This window comes from Solea senegalensis, linkage group LG9 (assembly GCF_019176455.1).
Source record: "Solea senegalensis isolate Sse05_10M linkage group LG9, IFAPA_SoseM_1, whole genome shotgun sequence".
Lineage (NCBI taxonomy): Eukaryota > Metazoa > Chordata > Actinopteri > Pleuronectiformes > Soleidae > Solea > Solea senegalensis.
In genome coordinates, this window is record NC_058029.1 from 10,269,881 (window position 1) to 10,280,597 (window position 10,717).

The 10,717-nt window shown below is 41.1% G+C and overlaps 1 protein-coding gene across 1 annotated transcript; it reads right to left on the reverse strand.

The window, feature by feature from the left end:
• Nucleotides 1-558: 558 nt before the first annotated feature.
• LOC122774254 (transmembrane protein 158) lies at nt 559-2,211 on the reverse strand. The gene has a single exon (XM_044033360.1). The coding sequence runs from the start codon at nt 1,807-1,809 to the stop codon at nt 1,108-1,110; it is 702 nt and encodes a 233-aa protein (XP_043889295.1). The 5' UTR covers nt 1,810-2,211; the 3' UTR covers nt 559-1,107.
• Nucleotides 2,212-10,717: the final 8,506 nt, after the last annotated feature.

Here is a 10,717-nt window from a genome sequence, read left to right on the forward strand (position 1 = left end):
TGAAGACTCCAATTTGAAAGCTGGGGGTTTCAATCTGGGCCTTTCAGATGGGGGGGAATGCACAAACAGTGGTGTTGTCAAATCAGGATGATAACATCGCTCTCTTGTCTGGGCATGTAGCACATCCAGACGCCTGCACAGGATCTGCTGTGTCTTATTCGTTCTCACACGTTTGAAGTGGTAAAACTTTCTTTACCTCTCAGGGGCAACATTCACAAGATAGTACTGAAAAAAAAAAAACATCTGTAAGGCATGAAGCGTCACTGTTCAAAACATTGGTCATTAAAAGGGTAAAAAGACCTCAAGATGAAGGTTTACTTATTAGTATGATTAATGATAATAATAGTAATAATAATATTGATAATAATAATAATAATAATGATGATGTAGAGGAGCCATATGGTAATCACTTTAAGGTGCACTTACTTATGTTAAAATCTGTTTTCAGTGACTTCAAGCATTAATATTGCGGACTCAAACTACAAAGACCTGCAGTTCACTTGAAATAAGTATTTAAGTAGTTTAGGCTACACAGAACAGGTCAGAGAAAATCTGAGATATAGCCTATAATGAATTTTATTTTCATTGAAACATTAATAGCCTACAAATAAGCACAAATGAACTTGACATTAGAAATCTAACAATATAAATAGTGAAACTTGGCCTATGTCCATTGTAAACAACATTGATGTTTCATAAGGTATTGGAAAAACTATTACACACTCTGAACATGACTATATAGTAGGTTAACTATATACTGTATGTGACGGCACTAGGTCTTAAAGTTCAGTTTTCAGTGCAAAAGTCCTACACATGGCAGATAAGGCAAAACTTCCTCCAAAGATTAAAAACTATACAAACACAGTTAAAAGAGAAAAGTTTCCACATACTCTATAGGAAGGCTTACGAGGGTTTACAAAACACATTGGTATTGTTGGTCCCAGTATAGAATAATATTAGCTAGTACAAGTCTTCATACATTACCTTGGTTGTCCTAATGGGGAGGTTTATTTTAAAACCTTCCCAATCATTCAGTCATGTGAACAGTTGAATGGCTACAATTATAGTATAGGCAACACAGGCTAATTCATATAAATAATAGGTCAGTTATCTTGGTCTCCTCTGCTCCATCCCATTAGGCAGAAATCCTGCAATGATCGGGACTGGCCATATGAGAGCAGCAACACTCCACACAATGATGACCAAAGTCATGAAACAAGCCACAAGTGTCGACTCGATGGGCTTTCTGTTCAGCCAACTCTTGTCCCCCCGCAGCTCATCGAGGCTGAAATCCACGCAGCAGAAAGTGACCTGATCCCCGCTCTGGTGACCCCTCGACCTGCCCTGACCAAACCTGCGGTAGCGGGACATCCCGCAGCCCACGCATAACCGCAGCTCCTGCTGACCCCCGGTGACCCCGAGGTGCTCGATGACGACGGGGGAGATCGCCCTGTTGAAAGACGCGGAGAAGAAAGCCCTTCCGTGATTATTGGTGGTGTAGATGAGGACATCACACTGGAAGCCGAAGCTGCTGTCCCAGCGAGCCACCAGCGAGGTGGGCAGGAGTCTCTGGACGCTCACGTTGCACTGGGACAGAGTCTGCAGGGACGAGGAGGCGTCGGCCGAGGCGTCGCTCTCCTCCACTGACCTTTTGGTGAAGCGCACGTCCACCTCCAGGTTGGCCAGGAACCTGTTGGAAGAGTTGATGGGCGGCAGGAGGAGGTCCTCGTCGCTCCAGCCTTGACATCGCTGGAAAAGTCCGGCCACCGCGGTCAGAGCCAGCAGCAGGGTCGGACAGTTGTTCAGCATGGCACAGCAGGGCGCGTCTCTCCTGCTCGCATGGTGCTGTGACGATCCGCGAGCGACGGACGACACGTCTAATGATCGATAATGTCAGTCACTGACGGTGATTAGAAAAAAAAAAGAAGAAGAAAAAGAAAACGCATCTCCTGATGGAGAGCTTCAATCCTCAGGCCGACTGAAGTGAAAAGATTAGAAGCTTGTCACACGCGCGCACAGACTCTTCCTCTCGTTGGGTATTTTTCCTCCTGACTTTTTCTCCGAACGTGCCGTGCATTCGCAGCACAAGAGGAGAGGAGAGGCTGAACAGCTCCGTGTGCAGAGCTTCATCACATCTCCGAGCTTCTCTCCCCCTCTGTCATTTCAGGTGTGAGCACCAAAACACAGCGGGGCGGTGAGGAGGGAGTCTCCAGTGCGCAGGGACAAAAGCGCCAAGCCAACCCCCAGTCACCAATCAAAAAAAAAAAAAAGATTAAATAAATAAATCACTCCTTTTATTCGAGGACTGACTTTCCTTCTCTCTTCCAGGATGAGAATTGTGGGTAACCAGTTCACTCCAGAACACTGAAAGCCACACTTGACCCAAATACAAGCAGGACAACAGATGTTTGCATGCATAACTCCTCCTCAGCCCCAAACTCTGACAGAACATCAGAGAGAAGGCCTTTAATATTTTAGTTATGTGTGTGTTGCCTCTTCAGGACCTTTCCTTACATAAATACTGACCTTTTCATGAAGTCCAAGACCTGGTCCTTATGAAGCATTAGCTGAGTTACAGATCTGAGCTGGTTACATTTTGAATTTGAACTAATGTGGTAGAGTTAAGGTTAGTTTGTCCAAACAAATGGAGTGTCAGTGCAGTGTCCTAACAAGGATCACTGAAACATGATTTCAAGAAATAGCTCTGTGTCAAACCTTCTCTAAAGTGTCATAGATACAGTTGTGGCTGTAAAGTTGTAAGAATCATCCACCCATCCATATTCTAATTTTCTTGGTTTAATGCAGTCAAATTCTATTATGCTGAAATACAGAAATAACCTAATTAAATATCCCTCACCTCAGGACTTAAATAGCTTGACAACTATCAATGATTTGCCATTATAACATTTTGTTAGACAGTCATGGTTCTCAGATGATGTGAATCCTATTGCATTTGGACATCAGTCTGTCATTCCTAACAATGGACACATTTGTGCTTTTGAATTAAAAGTCCAGCCATAAGATCTTTGCCTAAAGTATATTTAAAAGAAAAAAGGGCCCATTCTAATGCTAAATAAAACAATTATCGGTTTACTTTAAAGTGATTTTACACTTATACAAACATACTTATAGGTAGTATATTACATTTCTGTCAATAAACAGAATAGATATTACACGGTGTACCTTTAAAAGTCTCAATAATGTGGGCTGCATTGCCATGGAATTTGCCACACATTCACATCCCACTCAGGATGAATTATCACATACTAAATCTGTAGTGTCGTTATCACACGCAGTGTTTTTGGGTCATGATTTTATCCTGTGCTGTAATCTACTTTACTGCTGTTTAGCAAATATTATCATTTTAACATGCTAAAATAATATGGTGAATATGGTGAATTACACCCGCTCGACATGTTAGTCACCTTCTGGTGAGTATATTAGTATGCCGATGTTAACATTTAGCTCAAGGCCCAGTCCCACATTGCTGCCTGCATGTCTGTAGACACAATCATCTCACAATGCACAACAACAAACAAGCCTTGAGTCTGATCAGCTGCATCAGCAGAAAACCACATCAGGTTCCACTCCTGCCAAGAGCAGGAATCTGAGACTGCAGGGACCACAGACTCACCCGCACTGCACAGTTTAAAGACTGAATCAGTGAAGCTGCAGATGGTGGAGGCAGAATTTGGCATAAGCATCATGAATCCATGGACCCAACCTGGTATCAGCAGTCCAGACTGGTAGTACTGATGGCATGGTGTGGGGGAATGTTCTCTTGGAACACTTTGTACACTTTAATACAAATTAAACATAGTTTGACTGACACAGTCTTTCCAAGTATGGATATTGACCGTGTCCGTTTTTATGGCCACAATTAACTGTATTGTGACGGCTGTTTCCAGCATGATAACGCTCCATGTTACAAAATCAACGGAATTACGGAACATAAAAAATAGTTCCAAATCCAGCTTTGAGATTAGAGATTGGCAGATTCATCTGAGCGACTGAGCCAAGAGATAAGACGTTAATCCTGAACATTTATCCCATTGCCGTGAGACATCTACTGCAAGAGTATGAACTCCCGATGTGAAGCCTCAAGATTTGCGAGTTGGCTGACACCATGTTGACAATGTGGAAATCTTCACAGGCGTCACCCGCAACCACCTCCTATATGATGATGCCAAACTGGTGTCCACTCATATGTGCCATTCTTAATCATCTACCTTTCTCTGAAGGGGAACATCATTTACATAATCAGCATCATGTGCTATTGAAGAAGACCTGAAACAAGTGATTGAGAACATTATTTGCTCTGCAAAATGTCCCCCCTGTAAATTCAGTTGGAGTTCTTTTTAGAACCAGAAGATTTGCCCCCCTGGTGGCTAGTATATTGTTTCTCCTGGGTTTGCTTCAGGGTGGAAATCGGGAGACTACATCCATTTTATATGTGGTCCTTAGATCAGAGGTGGTCATAAAGTGATCTGTCCAACATGATCTGTCACATAACATGGACTGTATTTACTGTTGGTGTACTTCAATAACCATTTTCAACTTGTTTAAATATTCTTGGTTTTCCAAACTGAAGTGCACCAGAGAAATGCTATTCTCACACAATACTGTGTTGGAATATTGTGTGTGTGTGTGTGTGTGTGTGTGTGTGTGTGTGTTCAAGGTTTCTCTTACAATCGTTCATCTGTCTGCTTTTTTGTTCATCTGCTGATGGAGAGTTTTTTTGTGGTTGTTTGTCTCAGGCATGTTATGCGCTCAGGGGCATCCTGCCACATCAATAAACATGTGCCTCCACTGTGCTGGAGCAGTGGGGGGGTTTGTATGCACTGTGTGTCACCTGGTCGCTTTATTTGATGCTGATGAGGACACAGTCAACCCCACTCCCTTTCTGTCCCCTACTCTCTCTTTGTGTTTTGGCTCCCACACTTTATCATAAACAGCAAACCAGATTATAGGTACAGCTGGGGACACAGTTGCAGTTAATCTCCAATGTGTGGAGTCCTAATAAAAGTTTGGACATTAGTACCACAGCGGCTTAACACCTGATCCAGCAAGAAAGGGTTTTGAGCTGTGGTCACTGTGTGAGCCATGTTCCACCCAAATCTCACCAAGCGCAGTGGCAACTCTATCTTTTAATAAAACAAAATCGTGCAACTCAGAGTTGAAGCAGAAAGATTTTGATTTGAAAAATGACTAAGAGTCTTGGACTGAATCCTCCTCACCCTGACAGGAACGTACAAAATCAATTCCTACTCATTTCATGCTGAACTTTGATTAAATCTATCACTTTATATCAATTCACTACATATATTGTTTCGTTGTCTCGTCTTTTATTAGATTTAATTAGATTTTTTCCTTTTCTTGCTGATAATGTTCTCTTTACCACATCTTGTGCTAATTATTTGCAGTATAATACAGATCTATGCCACATTGAAGAGGCGTCTCTTTCTTCACCTCATCTCCCTGTCACTTAACTTTCTCTGTACATGCTTCTCACAGACTGATCTTCAAGAGCGATTTTGCTTTTAACAGGTTAATCCAAGAACACAATTATGCTAGGAGTACTTTTCCTAACAAAGTATACATATGCATCAAGAAAAGATAATAAGCTATTGACAGGGATGGGTCGTTGACCAGAGGTAAAATGGTGATGAATTATTCCCTTTCATTTTTTTGCAGATTATGCTATACCCTATGAAAGGACATGGATTGTTTTCTTCTGCGCTGTTTAAATGCTATAATTTGCTGTGGAGTCCTGCCTCCATGTGTTTGATGTGAGGGTCCGCTGAAGAGAAAGAGCATCTTTGGCCTCAATTTGCACCTGAAAGGCCTCGTCCTCTTGTCTCCATTTAATTATGACAGTGAATTCTCCACAGCCTCCTTACTTTAAAACAATCATGTAGTTATTTCTCCTCCTGCACGCTCAGACATCTCCCTGGAGCTCACAAACACTCCCACACATTTCCCAATGCTGGTCCTTCCACATCAGATATGCTCTCTAGACAATGTACTGGTGAGCGGAGCAAGAAAATGTAAATGACTTCCTTGTTCATTAATTATGCTATAAAAATGTAAATTGCTTTGGTGACAAAATGCAAATGGGACTAAGATAAAAGTCTCTTGTGCCAAGGGAGAATGTATAAAACATTCATTTTCTGGAAATGCGGCTCTATATTCAGAAAGCTAAAAGAAGGACCTGTTAGTGGCTTCTGGCCGGACCTCATCAGCTCTGTGCTCGATCAGACAGCGAGAGTGTGACCCCCTGAGTCTCACAGACAACCGACTTAATTAGAAGTTGAGGATTGGTTACATGCATCCTCATTGCCACAGTGTTCAAGCTCCTTTTTTTTTTTAAACAGCTGAGTCTGAAGAATCCCCATGTCTGTCTCCAGCACTCCTGTCATACCACCAATCACTGCCAGGCCTAATCACCACAGCAACAAAACAAAGGGGCGCAGTGTAGTGTGGAGGAAATATTCACATGTCTACATATATATATATGCACATGTATATGTATATATATATATACACATGTATATGTGTATATATACATATACACGTGTATATGTATATATATATACTACTATACTATACTATACTTACTATAGTACCTCCTCTACGTGGGCAGAGTCATCATAGCACGGCTGCATGAAACTGCCATGACGTCGTTGTATGAGCGACGCACACTAACTAGTGACTAGTGACTTGAAAAGCGGTTGTTTCCGGTGTAACTGAATCATCAGACTCAGTTAACTAAAAAGATTTGTCCACAGAATCGTTCAGTACTTCTTGCATGACCGGAGCACAGACTCCGTCTGACACAGTCACTGAACAGACGGTGTTTGCAGGCTTTCAGCAGTGCTGTCGCTAAATGCACCAGACTTAACATCATCAGATAAAAGGAACTCATTTGCTACTACATTCAGGCACTGGACGTAAACACAGCTAACATTTTGAGAAATGACTCACCGACACCTGGAAATCAAATAATATATCACTTGCATAACAGAAGATGCACTTGTGTTTTATTTAAAGAGATACTCCACCTATTTTACACATGGAGTTCAGTTTGCTGGTCGGCAGCAGGGCCCACCCTTTGAAAACACTAGTTGTAGTTTAACATGTAAAAGGAGTTTTTTGTGAAGCGTGAATCTTAATTTGAGCTTAAAGACAAGACATATTGCATGAACGATACATATTTACTATGTGGTGTCTGTTGCTTTAATAATTTTACCCTCAATAATATCCTTCTTTTTAATCTGTTAGAGTGTTTTGGCGCTGGATTATAATAATCTGCAGTAACATGAAAGCAGCATTTTAATTCCTTTATGAAATGGCATTTTTGTAGTCAGTTAAATAGAACACGACTGGGTGACATAATCCAGTGTACGTACTCCAGAACTGTATGTGGGTTTGTCTATTGATTGACACTATAATGTTTTGACCTTATATTAATAAATATGACCTAAGCATTCCTTTACTACGACAATTGGCTCTCTTTCTCAGTGTTAACCTTTAACTGAGAGCAATTAAAATGCTCATGAACACATGCAGAAATCACATTTTTTTGTGACAAGAACATCATTTAAAAACTGGTCTTAATTAGATTGCCACCTGAGCTCCACTTAAAGCTTGCTTGGCTGCATCTAGAAGACTGCAGAAGGACCTGCAGCACTGAGGAGTTCTACACTAATTAGCAACAGTCTCTGTAAGAGGACCTGGGTGAATATCCAAGGAGAGAAGATATAACAAATGTGAGGTTTTGTAGAAACGTCTGTGATTCTGCAATATTTCAGCTCAAATGAGTGAAATGTGTGCGTCCATGTGAGACAATACAAGCTGAGACGATCAGGGTAAAGAGTGATGCTGACAGAGAGACCTTGGTCTTGTTCCAGTGTCAGACCTCCTCATCTCCTCTGAACTATCACGTTTCATTCTGAGGCCTTTTGTCTTCCATAAACAGATACTGTAAGTGAAGGACACACAGCTGCTGTCAATGTAAAATAGGTTCCGGAAATAACATCACACTCATTACGTTCTCCGAAGCGCGGCCCAAGGCGTGGACAGTCTTATCAGCCTAGTTCCTGACGATCTCAGGAAGCTGAGATGGTGTGAAATTGCTTTGCCTAGCCACCAGTAGCTGACTTCTCACCTAGGCGGATGTGGATTGTGAATCACACACCTATTCGCCAAAGGTCACAGTGGACAGGTGAATTCACTGACCCCCAACCACCGTACAAATGACCCCTAATCTGCTTCCTGCCTAATGCATTGCTGCTCGGACAACTCCGTGTGGTTGTTTGTCATCTGGTTCTCTGCTGGTGAGATGCAATTCACCTCTGAAAGGAATAGGGAGACGCGTGTGGGTGGAAAATGAGGATGATTGGTTGCTTTCAGAAGTGGTTTGTTTGAAAAACAACAGAACCTGCATGTACCTGAGTACAAGGCATGTGTGAAGGTCCACAAATGCACAATTGTAAAGCAACTTCAAGATTCATGACGAGAAAGCTTTGCCAGCAAATGTAGAGATGATGCTATACAGTATTTTAAAAGTGTTAATTGGAGTCAAATATAAAATAGTGGTGCACTGAGACAAAACTGGCACCTGTACAGAGGATGAGACTTTCACAGAAGTGAGTCCATCTTTTATTTTCGTGTACTGTTTTTCCACGTATTTCTAACAATAAGCTGGCTTTGTTCGCTCAGACGCTCCCTGAGGACATTGTGCCACCATCTGCTCCTGATATATGATTCCTATCCTTTTCTCTTGTCATGTCTGATATTGTTTGAGGACCATTATTTTTCAAATATGAATGAATGAATGAATATCTTCATTTCGGTTACACTCACATAAAAAGTAAACGAGATCATGTAACACAAATGTACACAATAACCGAAAAAGGAATAGCCAGAAGCACGTGGTTCATTTTTGCCTATCCTGTAAATAGATATATATATATATGTGTTATATATATAATATTTATATTTATAGTGCTGGAAAAGCTAATGTCTTGATATTCAGACAATTATTAGACGGATTAAACCCCACTCACACATTCCTTTTCAGTATGATACAGAACCTGACAGTGAAAAAGGAGACAGGAAACAATGACAGAGAGAGAGAGAGAGAGAGAGAGAGAGACACGCATGAGTTATCAGAAAACATCATTAATTTAGCCTGGAATGTAACCTAATAAATACATTATGTGAGTTATTAAGTGTTGAATTGGACATACTGGCACCATTTCTTGGCTGAGTGCACCAGACACACAAGCAGACATAAAAGCATTATTGTCATATTTATATTATGGTTTGTGTTAATTATAGTGAGCTTTAGAGGAGCTGGAAGCCTGACAGAACCAGGCTAGTTGTCTCGCCATGTTTTCACTATTCATACCAAAATTACAAATATTTCCTCCCAAATACATCAACTTTATTTGGACTTGTGAAGTCATATCATAGCATTTACATATTTGAGTTCTATGACTCGGATTAAATGTATAGCCCACTAAAAGATGACATGCACAGGTATGGGTGGTGGTCGACTGCAGTCTCTCTCAAATTCAGCATATACTCAGCTGAAGTTGGAACAAACCCTTAATTGATGGAGACATGGAAATCCTCACGTCTTTCCCTCAGTGCATTTACGTCCATTATGTGGATATTTTCATTAGTTCATACAGAGAACTGTTTATTAAAACCAAACAAAATCTAATTAGATTTATTTAAAACACAAGATTGCAACACCGTTCAGTTTTGAACAAATGACATAGCTCTTGCAGTCCTTCATAAATCTCCAGTAATGACGAGGAAATGAGAATCACATTCATTCATCAGGCTTTACGTGGAGAGTTAGAGTCTCAACTGTGTCAAAACCCCATTTCCCTGTTCAATTGCTCCTCAGCCACATCCTGTTGTGCCTGAGGTGGAGGAACCCATTTAACTGTGATATACGATTGCAGGCCGTATCAGAGCCCAGGTTTAGTTTGCTGACGTCAGGCTGATGATCTTGCTGCATCTCCTGTTAATGACACCACATCCTCTTTTTTTCTCTTTTCCCACCACTCCGGCTTCTCAACTCGTCACTCCTTCTGTCTGCATGTCAGATCAAAGGTGAGAATCACATGGGAGAGGTCGAAGAAATAAAGAAACCTGCCTCCTCCTCATCTTTCTCCTCTGCTCTGTGATAGTGTGGCGGTGCTCTTTCACTCAGCAATTACCTGACACTGAGTGGTCGCATCAAAGAAATGGGAGTGCTTCTCCCAGAAATCGTATATATAATGAAGGGGCGTCCTGAGATACTTATCGAGCTGTTGGCTCTGACTCTTTTTTAATTTTAGTGATGTTCCAGTAATTCCCCTTAAGACAGACTATTGTTTGATTTGATTCACCATACATGATGCGAAGCGAAAAGAAAATATTATGCATGTTTATATTAATATAATAAATATTTGCCATGAGGAGTCATTAGTATTTTCTGCCAAGTATGTTTATACATCTATAGATGTAAAACAATAGAGAACAACAATGAGCATGTGCCATGATAAGTGTGACTATAGGACCGTGCTGTTGTGCTGTACCCTAAGCGTGGAGTAAATAGTAGTGATGTAAAGGATAAAGTTTTGCCTGCAATATAGTCTTGTTCCTATTTGTTTTTCTATTCAGTTGTTTGTGTTTGTTTTCCATCCAGTGTGTTTGTTCA